The sequence below is a fragment of the Pteropus medius genome, unplaced genomic scaffold (assembly GCF_902729225.1).
Source record: "Pteropus medius unplaced genomic scaffold, Ma_sr-lr_union100, whole genome shotgun sequence".
Classification (NCBI taxonomy): domain Eukaryota; kingdom Metazoa; phylum Chordata; class Mammalia; order Chiroptera; family Pteropodidae; genus Pteropus; species Pteropus medius.
In genome coordinates this window covers 5409064-5436075 of record NW_024344374.1, presented here as the reverse complement: position 1 = coordinate 5436075, position 27012 = coordinate 5409064, and the positions used below count along the sequence as shown (strand labels likewise).

The 27012-nt window shown below is 36.4% G+C and overlaps 1 protein-coding gene across 5 annotated transcripts in view; it reads left to right on the top strand.

The window, feature by feature from the left end:
- The window catches only part of LPAR1 (lysophosphatidic acid receptor 1), a 122752-nt gene extending 99990 nt beyond the window's left edge, over positions 1 to 22762 (top strand). For 4 of the 5 annotated variants that reach the window (XM_039870692.1, XM_039870693.1, XM_039870694.1 and 1 more), the window contains exon 4: positions 20287 to 22244. In XM_039870692.1, coding sequence (XP_039726626.1) covers positions 20287 to 20588 — 302 coding nt within the window. In that variant the 3' untranslated portion in view covers positions 20589 to 22244. Of the gene's footprint in view, positions 1 to 20286 lie in introns of all 5 variants that reach the window. The other variant, XM_039870690.1, reaches the window with a different exon arrangement.
- Positions 22763 to 27012: the final 4250 nt, after the last annotated feature.

Genomic DNA, 27012 nt, shown 5'->3' with positions numbered 1-27012 from the left:
GTTTCCGTTTTTCATTTGTTCTAAAGAATTTGCAATTGTATGTTAAAGTATTTTTATGGTGGTTGCTTTAAAATCGTCGTAAATAATTCTAACACGATCCACCTTAGTGTTAGCATCAGTTCATTCTTTTTACTCAATCAAATAGTAATTGTCCAGTTTTTGATATAATGGGCGATTTTCATTGTATCCTAGACATTTTGGCCATTGTATTAGGAGACTTGGGGTCTTATTTAAATGTTTTCTTTTAGCAGGTAGTTGTCTCACTTAGATTTAGCACACCAATTCTGTCCTAATTTTGTAGGCTGTGCTTCCAATAACACATTTTCAGAGACTTTGTAGTGTTATTTTGGTCTGCTTGGTTTATCTGGTGCTACTAGGGATCCCACTGGTCCCTGCTAGTGCTGCCTGAGAGGGTGGATGAGTTTCCTTGGTATAGCTCTCTAGTGCCTCAGGTGAGGATAGGGGCAGGAGTTCATTGGCCAGTGAGGCCAGGTAGGCTTTCTGGCACTCGTGCTATGATCCTCATTTCCTCCCGCTTCTACCAGACTGCAGAGAAGGAGAGCACTTCCCAGATGAGGCCATTTTTGAGTGTGTCAGGATCCCCTTTGTTGGTGCTGCCAGCTTCCTATTACCTCTCATTGTAGGAAGGGAGTCTTAGGCCCGATGAGTAAGGAGAATGATTTCCCTGGCCACTTACTGTCAGTGGCGTTCCCATCCATCCCCCTTGCCAGTGCAGCTGGCTAGCTTGGTGTGTTGGTGGGACTCCCATGTGATCTGCGAAGAGAGTGAGCCTACCTGAGCTACCTTCTATTGCAAGCTTTGGAGTCTGGAAAAATCTGGGCTTAGCTGCCTTCTTCTGTTAGGTTGTGGATCGCAGGACCGGTCAGTCCTGGGGTTTCTAGCCAGTTCACCTTCCTCTTTCTGCATTTAAGAGTTCTCTTTGGTTTCCTCTTGTATCTTTTCTAGGGTTTGTATTTGTCCTTAGCTGGGAGGATCAGGGAGAAAGCAGTCTATATACTATCTTATATGGACCAGAAGTCTTGTTCAGGAGCTTTTAGAAGGGGAGAGTGAAAACCCTTAAGACTACCCATAATAGAACAAATGAATTTGGTCAGTGGCTTTTTTTTTTTTTAGTAGAAAGTACTCTATTCATGTTTCTACTTATCATATTCCCTGTGAACAAAACCAGAACACAATCTACCTTCTCTCTCTTCCCCCTTCCTTCCTCCACCTTTATAATCATGCTGTCACCATAGGCTTCTATGAATGGAAGTCCTGTCCTTGAGAATGCAGAAGAAGAGTTAAATTAAAGCCTCAGATTTGGTTTGCCTCTCTTGTGGGAAAGTGAGTCAAGAAATACTCTATCCTTAGGCCACTACTTCTCTCTTTACCTTCCTCCTAATTGCCTCTTGTCAACCTCACCAAGCTTAACTTCCCAAGACTGGGGAATGGGCTTTTAAAGACAATCAAATCTTGTACATCAAACTCAAAAAGGGAAGGAAACTTAAGTGTAAATACCACCTGGCTTTATTTACTCATCATCTCTTTCAGATACAGTTGAGTAGATGTAGGCTTTTACTCTAAAGAGCAGTTTATAGGAACAGACTGAAGAAAAGACTTTAAAATTTTTTTTTGAATGATAATTGGGTTTAATTAACTTGTCACTAATTGTTCTGTAACCGAAGATGCCCCAGTCCTTGGCACACATGAACAGAAATCTAAAAAAAAAAGTACAGAGTAGTTACTGGTGAAGATTTTGGATGAGGGTTCAAATAACCAAATTTTCCTTTCATTTTTAAGGGAAATAACAACAACAACAACAAAAAATTAAAGGAGTAAAAGAAAAGTAAAGAAGTTGTAAATAGAACCACTGTAGTCTGAATGCGTTCCACCCAGATTCATATGTTAAAACCTAACCTCTAAGGTGATGGTATTAGGAGGTGTGACCTTGGGAGAGGTACTTAGGTCATGAAGATGAAGCCCTCATGAATGGATTAATATCCTTATAAAAGAGACTAGAGTTCCCTAGCTCCTTCTGCCATGAGAAGATACAACCAGAAGTTGTCAATCTGCACCCCAGAAGATGTCCTTCACTAAAACCTTATCATACTGGCACCCTGATCTTGGACTTCCAGTCTCTAGAGTCATGAGACATAAATTGTTGTTTATAAGCCACCCATTCTGTGACATTTTGTTACAGCAACCCAAAAGAACTATGACAATAACTGGAAACATTTACAAATGAAATTCTCAAATTCTAAGAAAAATCCAAAGATTAAGAAGTGAACGAATTTCCTCATTTGTTGGGTGTTAAAAATGTAAGTTTATACTAGTGATCTCAACAGGGTCGGGGAGGCATGGGGTGAGTCATGAAAACTATAACTTTAAAAGTCGAAGAACTTGATTCTGCTTTAGATTAATTTATGTGTGAATGGAAATGCTATAAAATGTTCTCGGAAAATACTTGCAGCATAGAATAAAATCACAATTTTCTAGGGCTTGGGTGGGGGGGGTCTATCTTAAATCATTTTAGGTGTGAATTATTTGTTGCTTTAAATTTTCATTTTAATACTGGAATAGTGAGAAAATGGCCCACCAAGGAAATCCATTTCCTTCTCCCTGGAACCTGTGAATATATCACCTCACATGGCAATAGAGACTTTGCAGATATGATAAGTTGAGGACCTTGAGATGGGGAGATTTTGCTGGATTGTTGGTTTTGGAGGTGGAGGAAGGATCCATGGGTCAAGGAACACAGATGTCCTCTAAAAGTTGGAAAAGTCATGGAAACGGGTTCTCCCCTCGAGTATCCAGAATGAAATCCAGCTTTGCCAACTCGTCTGACCCCTAGAATTATAATAAATTTGTTATATTTTGAGCCACTAAATTTGTGACAGTCTGTTTTGGCAGCACTAGAAAACTAATACAAATACCTAGGTTATTTTTAAGGATGTTGCTGTTCATGTCATTTTCCTTTCTATATAAAAGCATTATCTAGACCACTGATTCCCCTTGCCCCAAACCCCCGAGGACATTTGGCAGTGTCTGGAGACATTTTTGATTTTCATGATTAGGTGTACTACTGGGATCTGGTGGGTAAAGGGCAGGGATGCTGTTAAACATCTAGGATGGAAATACCATCCCTCCCTCCCCCCACCTCCCACCACAAGAAAACATCATCCTGTCTAAAATGTCTTAGTGCCCAGGTTGAGAAATCCTAAACTAGGTTGATTTGCATTTTTATTTTAATTTGTCTCAAGGTAGTTTTTGGTTTCCTATTTGATTTCCTCTTTGATCCATTGGCTGTTTAGAAGCATGTTGTTTAATCTCCACATGTTTGTATTTTTCCATTTTTCCCCCGTAATTGATTTCTAGTTTCATTTTATTGTGGTCAGAAAACATGCTTGATATATTTTCAATCTTGAATTTATTGAGGCTTGTTTCATGGCCTTCTTTGTGATCTGTCCTGGAAAATGATTCATGTGCACATGAGAAAAAGTGTAACCTGCAGTTTGGGGATGAAATATCTGTAAATGTCCATCAAGCCAAACTGGTCGAAGGTGGCATTCAAGGCTGTTATTTCCTTATTAATTTTCTGTCTGGATGATCTATCCATTGAAATACGTAGTGTAGTAAAGTCCCCAACTAGTATAGTATACTGTTAATTTCTGCCTTTATGTTCATTAACGTTTGTTTTACATCTTTAGGTGGTCCTACGTTGGATGTGTAGATATTTACAATTGTTATATCCTCCTCTTGGATTGGCCTTTAAAATTATGTCATATACTTCTTCGTCTCTTTTTACGTTCTTTGTTTTGAAGTCCGTTTTGTCCGATATCAGAGCATTGCTACCCCAGCTTTCTTTTTATCCCTATTTTCATGGCACATCTTCCTTTATCCCTTCACTTTCAGTCTGTGTGTGTCTGTTGATCTGAAGTGACTCTCTTGTAAGCAGCATATTGATGAGTTGTTTTTTTAACCATATGGTTTCACTTATATGTGGAATCTAAAAACAAAACAAAAACAGACTCATAGAAACAGTGACCAAAGGGATGATTACCCGTTGAGAGGCGGGTGGGGGATGGGTGGAAAAGGAAAGAGGAATATAGTAAATAGCATTGTGAAACATTTGCACGGTGACAGATGATCACTAGAATTAGTGGGATGATCACATTGTAAGCTATAAAAATGTTGAATCACTATATTGTATACCTGAAACGAATACAACCAATAGAAGTGCCAAATTGCATTAATTCTCCAATATCATAGTTCTGCAATTCTGAAGCTACTAGGCAAAGTCAAACAGACTATTTTTCTTTTTTAATTCCTGAAAGCACTAGTAGAACTGGAAAAAAAGAATTTGGTCCAGAAATTTTGGTGTAGATTGCCTAGAATTGTAAGCAAAATGTTGTTTTAGGACATTTTTTTCTCCTCTGAGGATAGAGCTATGGTTTTCATTGGACTTTCAGAGGGGTAAAAGTCACAGAAATGATTAAGAACCCCCAGACTTTTCAACTTCTGAAATATATATTCGAAGGCCAGTGAGAATAGGACTTGCCTAAAACTATGAGTCTAAGTAGGATTTCTTGAATCCTGTGTTTCCTCATGAAATGTTTTCTTCTTCCAAAAATGCCATGATTGAGAATTTTATGTCACCCCTATGAAATAATCCCAAAGTGATGAAAATTCAACATCAGTAGTGTAGAGACGATATCATTGACAAGAATAGTGTGGATGTCCTCTTAGTTAAAAAACAAAACACCAAAGAGCTCCTTTTAGTCCATACCCAGTTCCTTTTCTTTCTGCTTGCCCTCAGTGTTCTCCCCATCTTTCTAGAATTCATTCTCCAGTATTCTTTTTTTGTTCCACCTTGTGTCTTCTTATCCTCAGAGAAAGCGTGGTGGGGATGTTCTTATTTGAAGAACACAGGTGCAAAAAAAAAAGCTATGTGATATTCCGTTATCAGATAAACCAATGGCACACATGCACAGGTTTCTCCCTGTATGATCTGTTTATAGTTTTTTTAAGCACCAAAGCATGTTGTAGTTTTTATTAAATACATTCATTATTATAATTGACTCATATGAGTTAAAGCTGAAAGAGCTACAGTGATGCCTGTCGTCTACCTTGCTTCTGCTTCTGACCACAGTACTTTTTTTAACCAATTATCTATTTCAAAGGACACACATTATTCCCTTTCTGTACCCATTTCCTTCATTATTTATTTTATCTTACTTTCATTATTTCTGTGCCCCCACCTCCCTCCCGATTGGCAACCATCGGATTATGTTCTATTTCTATGGGTCTGTTTCTGTTTCGTTTTGGTTTCTTTAGATTCCACATATGAGTTAAATCATACAGTATTTGTCTTTCACTGTCTGACCTACTTCACTTAGTATAATACTCTCTAGGTCCTCTGTTTTGATCTATAGGAGCTTTGTCCATATGCTAAGAGGATTGGGAGATGGGAAGGCAGGATGCGGAAAAACAAATTTCCTACCTAAACATATTCATATATGTTACTGATCCTCACCCCCAACTTTTAAGCTATGCTTAAGTATATTGTGTATTTGTTAAACGTTCATGCATTACTTGATTTTTCAGAAGTCTTCCATCTAGCAACCTCACTGTTGTTATACTATTATAATAATAATAGTTGCATCTTATTGGAAGTTTTCAGTTGCGTACTGTTCCATCTTATACTATCCATGTTATTATACTATTCTTGGTGATTCTTCACCTTTTTTTTTTCTTTTACCTGCTTAAGTATAGATTACTTTCCAAATTGGACCATGGAAAACAATGGGGAATAAAAAAATCGAATACTTAAGAACAAACTACAAAATTAGTTGTCACTTGGTAATTAGACTAAAGAACTAAATTTCACATTCTGAGATGCCTTGTAAATGTTTCAAGTGTGGGTTGCCCCTGATAAATTCAACTAGGCATTATAAAAGATATAATGTAAAAACGCATTTAAAAGATATAGTTGTACCTTACAACTGAACATAGTTAAAATAAAAAGACCACAAAAGACTGGAAGAAATAGCACATGTCTGAAAAATAAAAGTTTACTAAAAGGAAGCTATTTGTAGTATTTTTGAAAAATGAGAGCCCTAGAAAGTATCAGCAGAGTTTAAAATATTAAGTAGTATTAAGACTAAATTACAAATTAGACTTGAAACTCTTCATTCACATCATATCCCTGGATTAAATCGAGAAAGTCCATTTCTCTCTCTACTCTAAACTGGAAGCAGACATTCTGCTTGGAGCTAGCTGAAGGTAGGCAAATGAATCAACACAGCTTGTATCTTCCTTAACAAATTGTTTTCTGTCTGTAAGCTTGATCTGATTAAGACCTTTGATTAAGAACTCTGTACGAAACGGGCGGTTACGTAAATGTGGCAAGAGAAGCAAGAGAAATGTCCAGGACGATCCTGATTCCCTTCCCATTCCTTACAAAGAAAACTTGAAGCCCCTCTTGACTTTGTTTGGTTCTGTATTGTTGCTACTCTGTTTCTTAGGAAAATTATTTTTGTTTTTGTGTGTGTGTGTGTGTGTGTGTGTGTGTGTGTGTGTGTTTTCCTCTTTAGCCAAAACTAGGCTGTGATGGAATTTTCTCAGCACTGGCTCTTTCCCAGCAGCCCGTTTTCAGGAGGGTGGGGCCCGGGCTCAATCCCACAGAGGTGGCTGGAATGCATCCAGTGCCTATCACCCCCTCTCGATCACCCCAACTCGGTGCTTACGCTACCTCATAAGTCCCCACCGTCCGTTCCTAAGCTGTAACCTGTGAAATGCAGAAATGCACAGCCTGTGTCCACTCCCTGAAGAAGTTTCCTGGCCGCCTTATCTGTTGTCCTCAGACATCTGAGCTGGCTCAGTCCCTGTCATTAAAAACAAGTCAGTCTCATCCAGTTTCTCAGCTCTGGAGATCTGGTCTCTGCCTCTGGTCCTGGCCTGGGCGACTCAGTCCTGCCTTTCTTGACTGTGGGGCACACCCTGCCAAGTGGCCAGGCCCCAGCATCTGTGCTAGAGAAACTTGTAGCCAGCTGCCCAGAAGCTCCACGGGCTCTGCCTGGGCTTTGGGCAGCTGCTCCGGTACCACACAGCTCTGAGCATGCTCGGAGTACAGCATCACCACTCCGCTGTGTCCGGGCTCTCCAAAGCCAGAACACTTTCATCCGTTTTCAGAATGCCAGAGCAGCATGCAGCAGGCTGAAGCAGCCCGTCACTCTTTAAAAAGCATTTCCCCGCCGCCTGAAGCATAGTAAAATCAAGGATTATTTAAACTTTTATTAATTTCTCTGTTACCTCAAATCTTTTTAAAGATGAGATAGGGTCTAAAAGTAAGAAACTAAAAGAAAACACTTATTTTTTACTCAAAGCAGAAAGGAGATTGACCCTGAAATTGGAGAGCTCGTCAAGAAATGCTGGCGGATACCTTCAGAAGTTTCTCACACTGAAGGATGGCCTGGCCTGGTGGGCACTCTGAGGCTAGGGCCATAGCAAGAAATACAGCATCCCAGTTTGCCATCTCTCTGTTGGGAGAACCAATAACAGTTCACTCCAAATATTTACTTTTTGTTTTTTTTTTTTTTTAGATTTATTCCTTGGGTTTTTCCTGAAGAAAGAGGACAGAGGCAAAAATGAAGGGAGCCTATGAGGTGACCCTATGCTTTATATTCTACCTACGGTGTCTCATTCAGTCCTCACGATAGTGCTAAAAATAGATTATATCCCCATTTAACAGAAAAGAAGATTGAGGCTCAACAAAATTGAATAACTTGTCCAATGTCAATCAACTAGTACGGGAAAGAAACAGTAGGTGTCCTACCTTAGGTCTATCTCTTTTCTCCCATAAAATATGAATATGTACTCTTAAAGTCCTCCAAATCACACAGCCTGGGAGATTAAAACAAGTGTTATCTCCAAGGAACCTCAGTCTGTCTTTCTCCCCACCAACTAGCCTTTCGAGTGGTCGTGAGAATAATGCCTGAATATTGTCATATATGTCTTTATTTTTAAGCGAAACATGCTCTTTATTAAAAAACTGAAAATTAAAGCAATGTTTACATTAAAATTTAAAGTCTTCACACCTAGCCCCCTCCTGGTAACTCCCAGTGTGTATCCTTCTTCTAGACTTTTTGTAATGCATGTAAAATATATACACGTGTAAGTACCTATAGCGATTTTATAACCAATGGGGAATTATGCCTGCTGTAACTTTACAGAGTTAATGTAATTTGCTTATCTTCCCATGTGGGTAAGTAAATACAGTAATGTCAGTCTGTGCAATGGCTGCTTACTACTCCACTTCTTTATAATATTGATGGATGTTAAAATATACAGTTTTCCACCATTACAAATATTGCTTTATCGAACATTCTGTGTTTATAATTTTATATGCTGCTTTAAGTATTTCTGGATGATACATTTCTAAAGGTGGAATTGTTAGAAGAGGACTTTTAAATTTAGACATCATCAAATTGCTTCCAAAAAGACTGTCAAATGACTCTTCTAGCAACAATATATGGGTGTGTCCATTGATTTATTACTCATTCTGTCATTAATAGGATTTTAAATCTTCCCCAATCTACTAGCTATTTTTTTTAAGATATGGATATCATATTTAATACTGACAAACTTTAGTTCTAAAGCCAAAGGGCTTGCTAACATTTCATTCCTGGATGAAAAGACTGAACCATCTGGCCACAGACATTACTAGACACCCAAAGGCCTCCCCAGCACACAGCCTGCACCACTAAGTGTGCCGCTTGGTTTTGAGCAGGCCAGATGTTCACTTCCTACCAGTAGATGAGAAAGAAGACACTGCAGATGGTTGGTGCTAGTCTTGATGAGTCTCTTCTTAATCTCAATCTCTCTCTCTCTCTCCCACCTTTCTCCTCTTCCCCCCTTGTTGAAGTAAATTGACATATAACAAACTGCACATATTTAAGGTGTACAATTCACATATAATTGGCAATAATCAGTTTCTGATATAGCATTCTAAAAATATTCTCTCTGTATATGAGCATATATGTATGTGGAGGTTATATACACACACATATGGTATAGACCTTAACTTTCTCTTAACCAACTTGATTGTTAATGAAAGCTTTGCAAAACATAGTACTTCATACCTATGGCCACTTTTCTCTTAATGCCTTCGCAGCAAACTGCCTAAAAGTGTTGTGTATACTTGCAGAATCCAATTTCTCTCCTGTTTACTCTTGAATCTACCCAGTGAGGCTTCCATTCTCAGGACCCAGCGAACTGTCATCAGTGACCTCCTTGTCCTTTATTTCAGTTGCTTACAGGTTTCCTTGATTCTTCTCTCTCCCCAACATCCAGTCTAGTAGCAAATCATATCAGCTTTACCATCCACATATATCTGCGATCACCACCTTCCCATGTTCAAAGCCACCATTATCTCTTCTCTGGATTACTGTATGAGCCCCTAACTGCTCTCCTTACGTCCACACTTGCTCTCCCACAGTGCTCAAATACTATCCCTTCTAAAAGATATTTTACTTATTTGTTCTATTAGTTGTCTTTCATACTCCTCTGGAACTCGGGCTCAAAAGGGGAGAAATTTTCTTCTGTTTGATTCACTGTGGTATCTTCAGGACCCAGAATAGCATCTGACATATAGACATATAGCACACACTCGTGTATTTAGACCAAAAAAAAAAAAAAGTTAATAGACTATAAGGACAATAATTCAGCTCTTGACAATTGCTAAGAAGTAGTCGTTTTTGCTCTTAAAAGGTGTGTATGCCAGATTATTATGATAATGATATAACTAGTTAAATATTACATTCTCTAATAAAAATGAGTGCAACAAGAAAATAATTTGGGGAGAAAACTAAGATGAATGTTTTGTTAAATATTCAATGAAGGCAAGATACCAAAAAAAAAATCGCTTTAAATTTGCTGTAAAAACAACTAAATTTGGAGAACATCACACACACACACACACACACACACACACACACACACACACACACACACACCTTAAAGTTTTTGTACTCACATTGAGTTACAAGAATTTTAAGTTCCGACTCTACCTTCTGGGAGCCAGTTTGGAAATCGTGTGTGTGGCTTTGTTGGCGTGGCTTTGCTTGGAAGATCTTGCAGAAGTCCAGTTAGCAGACCTGTATTCAAATGAAAATAAAGCCTTAGCTCGGTATTAAAGGATTGGCAAATGAAAACAAATTGGTATTTTAAGTTCAAATAAAGTATTTGAGGTACCATTTTTATAATTTCACTTTCTAAATGTTTTTAAAGTTAATTGTTTATTAGCTCCAGTTGGGGCTTATTATAGTACATCTATGTTTGTTTCTATATGTTGCTCTTTTTACTTGACAGTGTATCTTGGAGATCATTTTGTATCAGTAAGGATAGAATACCTTAATAACTTTAAAAAGTTGAATAGGATTCCGCTTTATGAATCCAATGTAATTTACTTCTCTCCTTATGGTTATGTAGATTATTTCCAATTTTTAAAAATAAAAAAATGCCATAAAGAAAAAAATGCTGGCTGTGTTTGAATATATCTACAGGATAAATCCCCAGAAGTGATATTGTTGCAATTTATTTAGATGGCTTTAGAACTGATTGACTTTTGTTCAAGATTTATGTGTTAGAATTTGATTTGTAATATTTGGTCTTAGTTTTGTTAGTTTTGAGCAACCAATATTTTAATCTGAACTTCTAGTTAAAAGAATTGAAATTCATGTAAAAAAATATGTTTATGATTTTGAATCTGGAACTCTTTAGCCTAAATACCTACTTCCCAATTGAATAATTGTTTTTATGACTTTATTTACAAACTTTTTTATAGAATTTTTTAATAACATGAGAGATCTTAGTCATACAACTATCATATTATAGCAGAACAGACTCTACCTCTCTCCTACTCTGCCAAGAATCTGTGCTTCATAAATATCAATCCAGGACATCTGGCAACTGTAGGAGGAATCGCCTCAAAAAAAATGGTCATATTTACAATTTCTGCCATTCTCCTTTTCATCTCTTTCAGCCCTTTAAAATATATGTAATTTTTATAAACATTTTAGGTTGCAGGAGTATTTCACAAATTTTTCTGAATTTGCTTTTGGATTAAACTTACATTTTTTTCTCCATTATTTTTAGTAAGAAAATATAAATGAAATTTCCATTGCGTTTCTTTGTCCTTGAAGTTTGCCTCCTGAGTAACACATATCTTGTTGCTCCATGCTGGTAGTTCATGAACTGCAAAGAATGAAATCCACAGGGTTCTGTCATCAGTTATATTCTGTGAGCATTTTCAGCTGGACCGTAGTACTCATTTAAGTTTATATCATTGTGGGATAGTCTTAATTTATAGTTGAAAAATTAAATACGTTGCAAAACCACTTATAAATTCCCTGTTTATATTGAATTTTTGCTAGGGAAAAATCCTGGGGGTGGGGAACTTTATTTATCCTTTTAAAGGGATAAATATTATTCAAATCACCTTGGTAACAGCTGGACCACAGTCATGCAATAAGTTTAGTATCACTTTCTGAATTAGATGGTGTTGGTATGAAGTTGACAACATTGATTTTCTGTGAGATTTAATTAAGAGTTATCATTTTTAAAATAAGGAGGAAAATTTGCATTTTATAAAAGTTGTAATCTATCACTAGGTTTAGGAAGCAAACAGGTTTGACTATCCTGAGAATGGTGAATTATTTTCTGTGTGAATAATATGTAAGTGCCATTATCCTTTTGGTTTGGGTCTTATAGTCTACTGCATGTGAAAGAAAAATCTCATTGTCTTTTTTAAGACACTAAAATGCAGTGACTGTTCTGAATGTGTGGGCGAGTATGATAAATATGTTTATATACACATATGTTATATATACACTTATATAGTGTATGTATATGTGTATATGTGTGCATATATATACAGATATATTTTTCATAAGTTTGAAATACATCTTTCTGAAAATGGTAAGTGTTTGTAAGAAAAAATGCTCTGGTAGACATTTCAAATAGCACTGTTTTTTAGTTCACCCAAAGACAGAACTGGGTAGAAATCAGAAAATATGTTTAGGGAGGAAGGGTAGAGGCAGTGACCCATCTCAACATGGTTTAATATGTTTTGATTTTGTTGAAAGTAAATTTTAAGCATTTCCTGTTTTGTATGCTCACAGAGACCTCAGGGATCATATACTACCACAAGAGAACATTAGCCACTGTTGAAGTATGTGTGTGTGTGTGTGTAAGGACATGTGTTTGTAAGGACATATAACTCAGTGCATCTTTAGTTTGCTAGCTGTCTCTTGATTTCTTAGAATTTGGAGCTAATGAGATGGCCATGCTACTTCTATGTTATTTGAGCATTATTACAACTTCACTTTTTCTGTTCATAGATAAGAACTTTTCAGAGGAACACACCTCTCCCCGTGTGATTGTCTAATATAACATTTTGCCTACTCATTAGAGGATATCGGTGGATGTTTTAGGTACAGGAAGAAGCTGGCTTTGGCAGCAGTTCACTATCCTGTCTTCTCTGGGAATCTCCTGTTCAGGAAAGTCTCCCGCAAAATGGGCAGACATTTCCAGAAAAATGGCACCCTACCCATGCATTTGTATGTAATGTAGCATCTTACGTGGAAATAGAGGTCATATAGGAAACACAAACAGTTGCAAATAAATGATAACTAATATCCTGACAGATTTACGAAGATATTATATTGATTAAATTAGGATACATTGCCATATAAAAGCACCAATCAGAATAAAAATGGTATCCTAAAAAGAAAAAATCTAATTTCCTAATCCTTTTACCCATCACTAGTATACAATCTGTGTTAATTTATATGTAATCAGAAAGAAGGCACAAATTTAGAATTAAAAAAGCAACATTTAAAAAGCGTAAAATCATATACTAAAATGTCTTTGGACTACAGGACTATAAGTGACTTTTTAAATTTACTGTTTACATTTTTTTATATTTTCCAAACTTTCTATAGGAAAAAAGGCATAATAATTCAAGGAATTAGTTTTATACCATAATTTAGATATCAATCACTGAAAGTAACTGACAGATACCATTCCAGAAGGAAAAATTAAATTAATGAGAATTATTCTTTTCATTCTCTCATAAATTATCAATGTTCTTTTTAAATAAACTGTATTACAAATTACTAGAACATAAATATATGAAAACAGTGCATCAGTTAGAGTCCCTGCAAAAAATGCAGGTATGACATTGGAAAAAAATCTATGAATATTCAAACTTAATATTATGTATGGCTACTGATTATGCCGATAAATTATTAGAACTGTACTTTATGTTTTAAAAAAATGATAAGACATTATATGCTGGTTTGTAGGATATATTCTTTCTCCCCACTCTGATAACTAGAGTGTGGATATGAGACTTAAACATGGTCAAATGCTCCTGCATGAAACTTTGAATCTTGAGGGATTAACACAAAGATCTATTGGGTCAATTAGTGATTTTTTTTCTAGGCAGCTACTGCAGAATCCATGGTCTGATGCAGCAACTTGGCCAATGCCAGGTCTCCCTTCACTCCTGATTCAAACTGGTGCTCTAGAACTCAGTAAATTTCATAGATAATCTGACATCCATCAATATTAGTAACAATAGGCTAGTTTACACTACGGTAACAGATGCATATATAAGGAGAGTTTGCATATAGGGTTTACCTCTTGCTTCTTTGAATGCCTTGTAGCACCAATCAAAGGCCTTGCACAATGTAGGTGTTAATATTTGTTTTCCAAACAGATTTTAATGATTTTTCTACTAATTAGTTTTCCTTGTTTTGGATATGTCGGTTGGGCAGTTAGCTGTGACTTGCCAGTTCATTCAGCAGAAGATATACTGAGTGTCCACGGTACATCAGACACTATTCTAGATGCCTGAAAAATCAGACATGAAAAGACAGCATTTTCTTCCTTTATGAAGCTTACATTCTCACTGAAGCAAGATAGAACATAAACATTTAACCAATAAATAATTTTGACTATAGATAAAGGATATGAAGATAATAAAATGGGATAATGTAGCGGGGAGAGGGTGCTGCTTTAGCTGGGGTAGGCAGGGATGGATTTTGAGGAAGTGCTATTTCATAGTAAGTGGGCATGAAGATCTACAGAAAATCTTCCAAGGCGAGGAACCATAAATGCAAATGTCCTGAGACAGAAACAAACCTCCTTGATGTGTGTGGTTGGAACCTGGTGAATGAGGGGTGACAGGAAAGGGTTGAGACTGAAGAGTCTGGTAGGCACCGGTTACGTAGGGCCTTAGGGGCCCCAGTAAGGATTTCAAGTAGGAAAGCCTTTACGGGATTGTAAGCAGGAAAATGATGTAATGTGAATTGATTTATGCTTCTGAAAGATCATTCTGGCCATTCTGTGCAAGCTGGACGTTAGGGCAGAAACATGGAGGAAAAGGAATTGGTTAGGAGCCTGTTGCAATAGGCAGATAAAAGGTATTGCTCACTTGGCCAGAGTTGTGGCCACGAAGAAGTGGTTTATACTGGCCGTTTTCGAGCACAGATGTTCTTCTGTAAGAGGCAGCGCTTCTGTAAGAGGCAGCGTGCAAGCCTTTTCAGCATGTGCTTTCCAATGTACAGTTGCAGGGTGAGATTTAGAATCTGTGATGGGTTATGGAGTACACATGTTATGCTACTCACTGTTTAATGTGAATGAGTGTATGAAATGCCAGAAGGCATGCTCCTGTGTTAAGAAAGACAGCATTGTGTTGATTAGGACAGTATTATGGGTCTGAAACTTACAGACACCCAGGAATATTAAAAAGAGAATATAATGAATGTACCACTGTGCTTTGGAGATCTGTGTATTGCTAATGCCCTTCCCTAAAAGATAAATGTTGCTGTCAGGAGTGGGTAACAGAAATACTAGAGGACGTCACACAATGAATGAAATCATGAAACTTTAAATGTATGAAACATTTACTATGACCATGAAGAAGTGGAAGTGTTGGGTACTAAACTAAATGAAGTAAAATTGGTACTGTAAGATATAAATAACTTATTGCGGCACTGTCTGAGTTGCATTAATTTTATACTCTCCATGTTCTAGAAAACATTTTATTATTAGGTTACTCTTTTAGGAAAAAAAAGCTTTAACCTCAAAAAGTCATTCACATACATTTCCATTACAGCGACCCCTTAACTGTTTAACTAGGAATAAGCTTTTTATCCATAGTTTATTATCTAACATAGCCTCTTTTAAGATATATCATTTAGAAGGATTTTCTAGGTAGTCAAATCTTATATGTGTAATTTAATAGCAGAAATCACAATATAACTACAGAAATGAACTAAAATTAGGTTGGATTCTTGGATACCAAGATGTAGCCTTGAAGGAATACACAATTTACAAAAGTAGTTTATGTATTTGAATGCTTATTTTCCCCTTTGATCTCTACTTCAAGACTCTAAGATAGAGAGACTGTTTCTGAGATCTCATTTAAGAAACAAGAACAGTGAGGCCCAAGGAGTGATTAACTTGGACACAGCCCTGGTGTAGAATTGATTTACCTTAACTTGTTTTAGATCTGTGGGATGTCTGATTTTTTTTTTTTTTTGTAAAAACACAAATTTGCCAGCCAGACTGGAAATGCTTTCTGTTTTTTTCATCAGAAATCTTGGGCTCTCTCCCTAGAGGTCTTCTCTGTCAAAGACACTTTTTCTCTTTAACTTTGATTCTTATGTTCCATATGTAAGCAAAATATAACTAGTTAGGAAAAAAAAGTCACTCTAGAAGAAAAGACTCTTAATTGTGAGAACAGATGGTAAGCATTGTTCAGCTGATGAGGTTGTGTAGATGTGAGGGAAGGTGTGGTAATATGATCTGGTTCTGCAGCTGTGACCTGTTGTTCCAAAACAGCCTCCTTCCTCCCTGCTTTTTGCATCTACATTCCAGCACCTCTCCTTCCATCTTTGTGGGCACTGGGGCTCTCACAGATGGATTTGACAGATGTATAAGAAAGGAATGAAGCTTGCTCTAGAAAGAGCAACTTCTGCTACTTATTCCAACCCACGGATATTTTTTGAGTGTCCTCCTCCCCATATGACCTGTAACATTGGCAAATCACGCAGAATGTAACCACTCTTGTTTAGCACAGTAAGACACAGTTTCCCAAGATTCAAATTGCCATCAGCCCATCATGATATCTCTAAGGCATCTCCATCTGAATTCTTGCGGGTACCTCAAGCTAAAGATATATGAAACTGAGGTCATCATCTCTGTTCTCACCTCCCCTCAGAAAACACCAACCTACCCTCTCTCCTGTTTTCTCCTTCAGTGAAATGTAGCACCGTCCTTCCTTCACCCAAATAGAAAATCTAGGAGTCATCGTAGACTCTTTTATCTTGTTTATCTATTTCATGCAATTCATCTCCTAAATATTTTCCTAATTCTTCAGTACTTCTCCTTCCTCATTATCACTGCCCCAGTTGAGGCTCTCATTATTTCTCCTCTGGAATTTGGAAACGTCTGATGTTTTCGCCTTTATTTTTATCCAGATCATTTTGTTCTTCCACCGTTAACAGTGTTGTATGTTAAATGAGATCGACCAACAAGGCCAATGAAACTAAAATCTCAGGAGGGAAGGGGTAGATGAAAATCATTATTTCTTTTAAGCTGTGCAGGCTGTTGTAGTATGTGGCTAGGGTTGAGAATCAATGCTGGACTGGAAAAATTTCAAATGTCTTAGCCAGGCCGTATCCAAGGTTTTCATGACCATGGACGTCTTGTCAGCTGCCACTTCTGCTTCTGAATTTACCAGAAATAACTATAAACTACTTGCGCTTTCCTCACTTTCATGCTGTTGCATACCATTCCTTGGTTTTATGCCTTGGGCCATGGGGATTCGTTCATCGGATATATTTTGGAAATAACAAGTTACCTAAAGCACTGTCCCTACAGAGTACCATATTATTTTATTCTCCATCTTGGTAGGTATCGAGTTGACCCATGAGAACCTCTAAAGTGATTTGGGGCTTCCGTGCCTCTCTGTGTTTCTTCTCTTTTTCATATTGTTATCTTTCTCACATCCAACTGCAAGTCCTAGGAATCTCATCATTAAGATGATGTCATCTCAGAGCTTTTTGAAGTTCCCGGTCTCCGTGGTCCAAAATGTGCTCCCATGTTCTTCCCTGGAGGAAACGTGCCCTGGTAACTGTGCTACACCAGTCTGCACAGATTACACTGCCCACTACCCACACTAGGCAGTGTGGTCATGGAGATGTGCAGTGCGTGGAGAGCTTTTACATGTTGTATCTTAGTTTGAGCCTCACCAAACCCTATGGAGTAGACAGGGAGCTATTACTTTTCCATTTTAGAGATGCGGTGATGGAGGTTCTTTTTACTATTATCAATATGACTTATAGGTAAGCAGTTGAGTCTATATAGATTGTGTTGATGAGGTCCGCGATGTACATCTTAAATTCTGTGGTTAGCTACTTACCACTAAAGGGGCTTGGGTGTAGTTTTTCTTTTTCGGAGCTTGTCGGTTAATCCATAACTTGAACAAATTTAATTTCATAACATTCGCTCACTGTTGTGTAGAAGCCTAATTACCTTGGAATTTTCCAGGCCCCACTTTCCACTTATGTAGTCCATCATCTTTTGGTCATTTTGATCCATGGCACTGCTATGAAAGAGAAGGGAAGGAAGAAGGGAAAACTGTGTATGATTGGGTTTAGATATTAATTTTTGAGGCCTGTATTGTGAGTCCCTTAAATTATTCCATCGAGCCTTGAAGATCCAAATGCAGTTTTGGGACTGTGTGGTGTAGCCTGATCATAGTACTAAAAACAGTTCCTTTCAGTGAAGAAAGGCAGAGGAGTTTGAATTCCTCAATGAAGCGTCCACGTATATTAACCCCTGTGTCAGGCCGTGGTGTTCCTACTTCCTGTCTCTAATGTCATAAGGCTCCTTGCGTTTTTTGGTCTTTTAAAAGTTAGACTCATTGGACTAGCTTCTGAGCCTCTGACTGAAAAAATTTTGTTCTTTTTCAATTTAAAAATTAAAAGAAATTATAAACAACAAATGACTTTAAAAAAAAAATTTGTCACTTTTGAACAGCCATGCAGTTTGAAAAAGTCCACGAGAATAAGAATGTTCCCTTCTGCTGCCTGGAAGGAGCAGAAGGTCATTTTATTTAAAATAAATCTGTTGAGATGCATGTTGCTGGTATCTAATCAAGTTCTGAATTTGGGTTCAATTAGAGCTTTGATAAAAGAAAAGGGAAAGGAAACTTGGAAGCATGCTCAGCCATTCATGAAGGGCCTGCATGTTTTTAGTTTCCAAGCAAATGGAATAATGGGACCATGCATTTTCCATCCAAGCATTTTCCACCCTGAGAATAATTCCCTTCCTGGCTTCTCAATGAATAATGTATTATTTCTGAAACTCAAGAGGCATTCCTTTGATTTTCCTGTATGTTTAGCTTTCTGAGTGATTTTCAAGCAAGGAAATTCAAGGACATGGAATAAATGCTTTATTAACGTTTTTACTTGAAGTTCAAATAGCTTCTTGACTATTATCTCTTGATATTTGAAATGTTTTTTTTTTTCCTCTACAAAAATATCTAAGGTATTGTGTTTATTAGAAAATGAAGCACCTTGGATTGTCTTCAAAGTGAACAGCAGTTTAAAACCAATACACATTTGCGTTTCAGAACAAGGAGCTTTATGGGGGTACTTTTCTCCTTTCTTTATTTTCATTTTCCTGCTGAAAAGGTTCAAAAAAAAAAAAAGAAAGAAAGCTCACATTCGAAACTGGGCCGTTTGGAGACTGAATCTTGTTTGTTTACATTTTGCAAAACTCATTCCCTGAGGCTAGTCCAGATCCACCACCTTAGTCCAAGCCTGTGTCTAACCTAGGCTAGTGCCATTTAATCTAAAGATTCAAATGCTCTCCTGGGATCCTCTCTATTTGCTGTCTGCTCATTGTATAGCCTAATTATACATACAGGGTGAGATGTAATGGGACATGATGGTGCTCACCAGATCTATTGGCTCATGTTCTTTTAGCCAAAAATCCCAGATCATTCTGGGATAACATGGTGGTAGCTTTTAATGTTATTTCACAATAAATAACATTATTGGGAGACAAGCGAGTGATGTTAGGAACTAAATAAGCTGGATTAAGAATATATTTCCATTCCTTTTATAGTTACAGCCAAATCTTAATGAATAGTTGAGGAAGAAGAACAAAGTTCATCTAAATTAGTAAAACATTTAAAGCATGAACTTTGGTTTAAAATATTTAATTATTTCAAGAAACGGGAGTATAACACAGTATTTTCTGGCATGTGGACTCTAGAGCCAGCCTCTAAGAGCAGAAACTCTGGAGTTTACCTCCTGTCTGCCACTTTCCAGTACTATGGCCTCGAGCAAGTTATTTAACTTTTCTGAGTCTCAGTTTCTTCAACTGCATGATGGGATAATAGTTTCTCTCTCATATAGCTGTTGTGCTGATTAAATGAATTAATATTTGTAAAGCAAAAAGAAAAGGACCATTTAAACAATGTTGAATAAAAATAAAAGTCAACATACATCTATCCTATCGTTGGGAATTGCAATTTCCAAAGAGGCCCATGCTATTGAGCAGATAATAATATTGTTATTACTGTTAAGATATACTGAGTGATTATTTTCTTGGCACTTCTTTAATCCTTTGAAACAAACCTAATGAGATAAATATAATCATTTCTATTTTTCATATGAGAAAACTGAGGCACAAAAGTAGTTTGCCAGAGTTCACCCAGTTTATTAAACGATAGAGCAAGGATTTCAGCCCAGTCACCTGAATCCAGAAACAGTGCCTCAACTAAACATTAAAGGACCTTTGTCACAGTGCTTATCTTTTTTGCCTGAAAACAATCTTATGCTATTTAAAACCTTATCTTTATTACCATCCAGCTATGTACTCTGAATGCAGTTTTTCATATCTCAATTGCTTAGCATACTCTGTTTTGCTCAAAATAATCGTCATCAGTGTCTCATAAGTGCTCAATTTTAGTAGGGTCTGGATTGAGATTTTATTAAATCGATTATTTTATCATCGTTAAAACTGTCTCTGATTATTTCAGAAAATGAACATTTTATTTCAAATGGTGATCTGGTGGCTTCGAATCTCAGTATTTTTATTTTGAACTGAAATCATTTCACTTTATTGTTACTTGCTTCATGCTTCATAATTATATTTTTTTGGTTCTTTTTTAAATCCTCCTGACCCCTATCCCTGTTCTCGTAGGTGCCTTTATCATCTGCTGGACCCCTGGACTGGTCTTACTACTTCTGGACGTGTGCTGTCCACAGTGTGATGTTCTGGCCTATGAGAAATTCTTCCTTCTGCTCGCTGAGTTCAACTCTGCCATGAACCCCATCATCTACTCCTACCGGGACAAGGAGATGAGCGCCACCTTCAGACAGATCCTCTGCTGCCAGCGCAGTGAGAACACCAGCGGCCCCACAGAAGGCTCAGACCGCTCAGCTTCTTCCCTCAACCACACCATCTTGGCCGGAGTTCACAGCAATGACCACTCCGTGGTTTAGAAAGCAAAAGAAGATGAGAAACCAGCCGTCATCTTATTGAGGGATAAAGCGCCTCCTGCTACCCAAATGCTGGGGCAAGGTGTGGGGTGCGAGAGACAGAGGAAAAGCAAACTCATGTACTTAAACACTAACCGATGGCAGTATTTGTTCCTAAACCCAGCAAGACTTGATACATGTTGAAAATTAGCTTATGTGACAGCCCTCGTCTGGATCCCCATTCTTTTTGAAAGTAGAAAGTGGCGATCTTGTAATGGAATTCGTAAACAGACTCTGGAGTGTCCATTTAGATAGACTACACTAACTAGACTTCAAAAGATTTTGTGTGGTTTGGTGCAAGTCAGAATAAATTCTGACTAATTGAATCCACAACATCATTTACATACAGGCTTCCCTTTTTTTCTTTTTAAAGGATACATTTCATTTAATAAACACGTTTATGCCTATCAGTGTGCTTGTGATGGATAAGATTATAGACTGTTTTTAAACCACCATAACTTCATTTTTTTCCTTATGTAGGAAAACTGTAAATTAGAATTATTTTTTTAGAAAGCATGCATGTAATGTATGTATGCAATATGCCTTACTTAAAAAGAAAAAAGGGTATTAATTTTAAATCTTCTAGGAAATAGAAGAACCTAGATGTCAAAGCTGGTATTTGTTTAGGTTATGAAACAAATAATACTCTAATCACAATATTTTCTTTTTATTAAAGTGTTATGTAAAACAAAAAGGGGATGTAAGTTTATTACCAAAATAATATGTACTCTAAAAAATTCATAGAAGATGAAGCACAGTAATAATATTGTTCTCACATATTTATAATACCCAAATACATTCTAATTATCAGTACATCGGAGGAATTTTTAATAGCCTGTGCTTTCTGTATTATAAAATAATACATAGTCATTGTAGAAAACTTGAAAAATGCAGATATGTATAAAACAAAAAATAATTACTGATATCACAACTCAGAAGTAAATGCCGTTAACAGCTTTTCCCCCTGTGTATGCCTATATGTATTTTATATACGTTTTTATATAATTGGGAGTATACTGTAAACAATTTCATAACCAGTTTTTTTTCCCCACTGCAGAATTGCCACATTTTCCTATGGCGTTAAAAATTTTACAAAAACAATTTTAATGGCTATCCAATATTCCACTTAATGGGTGCAACTCAGTTTATTTAACCATTTCCGTATTGTTGACTACTTAGGTCATTTCTAATTTTCATCATTATAAATGATGTTGCAAAAATTTTGTGTATATAAAACTTTGTCCATATAATTGATTATTTACTTATCACATGTTCCCATGAAGGATTTTTTTTTAAATGTGAAATGTCTTTTTATGCTTGTACCTTTTATAAAAATGGACTTCCTGCTTTGCACCTCATGGGTGACAATTGTGAGGAAAGCCAGTTAAATTACTTTTTTACAAAGGAAATGCAATGGTTAGTTTAGAGTACTTTTTTATATAACAACATGGACTAGAAATAGTCAACTGTCATAAATAAGCAGGACACCCTAATTAATGACTAGCAATTCCAAATTTTGTTTGAGCGACCAGTTATTCAGCTCTTGGTAGCCACAACTGTAATGTAGAACTCAAGAAAATGCGGAGACCAAACATGCCAAGTAAATAAAAAGTCTTCATATTTAATAGTTAGGGACCTTTCTATAGCAAATGGTTGAGTGTCAGTATCTGACCGGATATTGGGTATTCCCTTAGAATCACCCCAGGTAGACTGCTGGCATATCAGGTGATACCTGTTTCATTCATTGTCTAGGTAAACCAGTTATCGTACCAGTTTGTTGTAATAAGTAACCAGTAAAGTGACAGTCAGGAAGCAGGTATGGGAAAGTCAGGAGTACGTTTAAGAGAAAGATGTCCAGAAGAAGAATGGTTGTTTAGGAAGGAGGAAGTCAGTGCGTGGTCACCATCTGAGCAGAGGGCAGACTTCTGAGTGCCCAAAGTAAAAAGAATATGGGGAACCAGTTGACAAAAAGATGTTTGCACGTACTTTATACAAAACGCAGAACATTTTATATTGGAAGTAAAAGAAATGAACTTGGACTTTTACTCATGTGCATGTATTCTGAAGGAGATATGGACTATTTGAAATTAAAAACATACTAATTGGACCTTAATAAATCATTCTCAATCAGTAGTAAAGTGTGGTTCTGGTCAGCTCTCTTTCTCTTGTTCAAGTTTCCAGTTTGTGTTGCATGGTGCCTTTCTTGTGACCTCCTTTATTTCCCCGTCACAGGGTCTTCTGGACTCATGTGAAGCCACCACCATATGCTTCCCCAGCTCAGAACTGCTCTTTTCAACCTGAGTAATAAGTCCGATGTCCAAGAGATGGTGGTTTGATGTTGCATGAAAGGGAACATAGCATCTTAGGACAATACTTTAAATTACTTCAACAGTATAACTTTTAGAGTAAGTTTCTTTTGGAAAAACTCTGATTTTTAAAACCTTTATGAAGGCTTATGAAAAACTCACTGAGTTTATAAAATCACAGTGGTCTTAATGCTTATAGATTTAATAACTACCAAGATAAAAATGATAGGTATCTTCCAGTTATATGCTAATTACACCCTTTTCAATATATTGCCGAGATGTTGGAAAAAAGATAAAATGTTTATTCAAATGAATGTCTCAATGAATATTTAGAAGAGAATTCTGTATCTTTAAGTTTAGGTGGATGTAAGATTTTTAGAAATCAAATGTCTTAGAATTCTTCATAAATTAGCTGCCACTCACATACAGCAGTCCCCCAAAATATTAAATGAAAAATTCAAGAAACAATTCACAAGTTTTAAATTGCGTGTTGTTCTAAATAGTGTGATGAAATCTTACGTGACCAGCTCTGTTCCACCAGGGATGTGAATCACCCCTTTGTTCTGGAGTCTCCACACCGAATACGCTCTGTTCCTGGCCCATTTGTCACTTAGTAGCCATCTTGGGTGTCAGATGGACTATTGTGGTATTGCAGTGCTTGCATTCAAGTCACTTTTACTTTGCTTAGTAATGGTCTCAAAGCACAAGAGTAGTGATGCTGGCAATTTGGATGTGCTAAAGAGAAACTACGAAGCACTTCCTTTAAGGGAAAAGGTGAAAATTTTCGACTTAATAAGGAAAGAAAAAGTCGTATGCTAGGTTGCTAAGATCTACGGTAAGAATGAATCTTCTGTGAAATAAGATATTTTGAGAGAGACCATATTCACATAACTTTTACAGTATGTTGTTATAACTTCTGTTTTATTAGTTGATATTCATCTCTTACTCTGCCTATCTTATGAATTAAACTTTATCATAGGTAGGTATGTATAGGAAAAAACATAGTATATATAGGGTTCAGTACTATGTAGTTTCAGGCATCCAGTCGAGGTCTTGGAATATATCCCCCCAGGATAAGAGGGGACTATTGTATTACCTGTTTTTGTTTAGTAAGACAGTAGTTTGTTAGATTCAACTAACATATAATTAGTGAGCTTTATCAGTTTTTTTCATTCTCTTTCCCAAGTAACTATTGTTTTAGGTTCCACTCTTCATCTTTCTAATTTATCCCATTAGTCTCTCAACTTCTGAAATGTATTCATGCAATATTATTTCTAGCCCTTCTTCTTAAACCCAGAGTGTGACTCGTGCTAGATAAAAACTGTAGAAACAATTACCGGCTCCCTTCGTTATACCAAGGTAAGGAGAACATTTTCAAGTCAAAACCTTTGGAAACAAATTGCTTATTTTTTAACACCAAGTGAGCGTCACCTGATCTCAAACCCTCGGTAGGGCGGGGGTTTCATTTGTGTGCTGGCATGGGCTTGGATATAGGCACAATCTGACTGAAGAAATGTGTGTAACTAGGAGCCAGAATGGGTCATCAGTTTTAAAAAGCAGGAACCATTGATTCTGTAACATTCACCTGTCCTTGTATAGACTATGCATAGAACTCTAATTCTTCCCTCCAATGTATAATGCTCATACAGATTATTTGCTAATAATCTGTTCAATGATGTGGCATGTAAAGACCATTTTAAAATCTAAAGCAGAGGTTGGCAAACTAAGACCCATTGGCCAAATCTACCTGTTTTTTATAACCTATGAGCTAAGGATGGGTTTAACATTTTTAAGTTAGGAAAAAGAATATTTTCTGATATATGAAAATTGTATGAAATTGAAATTTTAGTGTCCATTAATAGTTTTATTGGAACATAGCCACACTAGGTTATGTATTGTTTATGACTTTTTGTACTGCAGCAGCAGAATTGAATTGTTGCAAGAGAGTCTGTCCCTCAAAGTCTACAATATTTGCTATCTGACCCTTTACAGAAAGAGTGTGTCAACCCTTGATTTAGAGAACTCCATTTCAATCAGGCTATCCTCATTTGATTAAATGTTTATTGCAAGAGGAAGGAGAAATTGGGCATACCATGAACTCTTGAGCTCCAGACTGCGGAGAAAATTATCACAATTGCATTTTTCCTAATAAACAATTTTTATTTTGAAACAAACTTACAGAAAAGTTTGCTGAATTTACAGAACATTTTTCCTGAACCATTTGTAAGTTGCCAGTGTGATGCCTCATTCTTGAATACCGTGTAATTCTTACAGACAAGGACATACATGATCTTTCACCACCTCAATGCAATTATCAAAATCAGGAAATTAACATTAATACATAAACTACCATTTAATTCACTGATCTCATTTAAGTTTAACCAATATTTCCAATAACGTTTCTTACAGCAAAAGAATCCAGTCTAAAATCATTGGTTGTATTTAGTTGTCATATCTCTTATAAAAGCACTTATAAGTAACATGGCTAAAAGAAGAAATCTCAAGAGAAATTTAAAAATATTTTGAACTAAATAAAAATGAATATACAACTTATCAGTGTTTGTGGGGTCATTGAAAGCAGTGCTTAGAAATTTATAGCAGTGAACGCATATATTAAAAAGAAGAAAGATCTAAAATCAATCATCTACACTACCTTAGGAAATTAGAAAAAGAAAAGCAAATTAAAACCAAAGTAACCAGAAGAAAAGTAATGGTTGGAGCAGAAATCAATGAAACTAAAAAAAAGTCAATGAAACCAAAAGCTCGTTCTCTGAAAAGATCAATAAAATCATAACCTCTCACTAGACTAAGAAAAAAAAGACGCAAATTATTAACATTAGAAATAAAAAGATATCACTAGATCTTACAGACATTAAAAGGATAATAAAAGAATACTATGAACAGCCCCTATGCTCACAAATTTGATAATTGATGAAATAGACCAGTGTTTTGAAAGATGATCTGCCACAGCTCATATAAGAAGAAATAAACAATTTGAGTAGATCTATATTTATTAAAGAAATTGAATCAATAATAACCCTCCAAAACAGAGAGCATCAGGCCCAGATTTATTCACTGGTGAATTATACTTAAGGAAGAAATAATAGCAAATCAATTATCTACAATCTCAGAAGGCGGAAGCAGAAGGGATACTTGCTAACTCATTCTATGAGACCAGCATTACCCTAATACCAAAACCAGACAAAGGCATTACAAGAAAACTAGAGACAAATATTTCTCATGAACATAGATGCACAAATCCTTAGCAAAATATTAGCAAACTGAATCTAACCATGTATGAAAAGAGTTACATTCCACAACCAAATAGAATTTACAGATATGTAAGGCTTGTTAAATATTAAAAAAAAATACTATATCTATTATATCAATAAGCAAAAAATAAATAATCCTCCCACACGGTCATATCAATAGATGCAGAAAAAGCATTTGACAAAATCCAGAATCCATTCATGATAAATAACTCTCAGTAAACTAAAAATAGAGTGAATTTTTTCAACTTAATATCTACCAAAAAAGCTACAGTTGACATCATACTTAATGGTGAGAAACTCACCAAAGTTTTCCCACTAAGGGTACAAGACAAGATGTCCCCTTTCACCATTCCTTTTTAATATACTGGAAGTGCTGGCTAATGCACTAAGACAAGAAAAGGAAATAAAAAGTATACAGATTAGGAAGGAAGAAATAAAACTGCAGGTGGCACAATTGTGTAGAAAATCTGAAAAATCAACAACAACAACAACAAAAATGAACTAATAAATGATTATAGCAAGGTTGTAATATAAAAGATAGTCTTTTCAAAAAATGGTGCTGAAACAACTGGATATCCACCTGCGAAAACATGAATCTAGACACATACATTACAGAGATCACAAGAATTAACTCAAAATGGATCAAATACCTAAATGTAAATGCAAAACTATAAAGCTGCTAGAAGTTAACATAGAAAATCTAGATGACCTTGGGTTTGGCAATGACTTTTTAGCTACAGCACCAAGGGTATAATCCATAAAAAAATAATTGATAAACTAGATTTTATTAAAATTTAAAACAACTGCTCT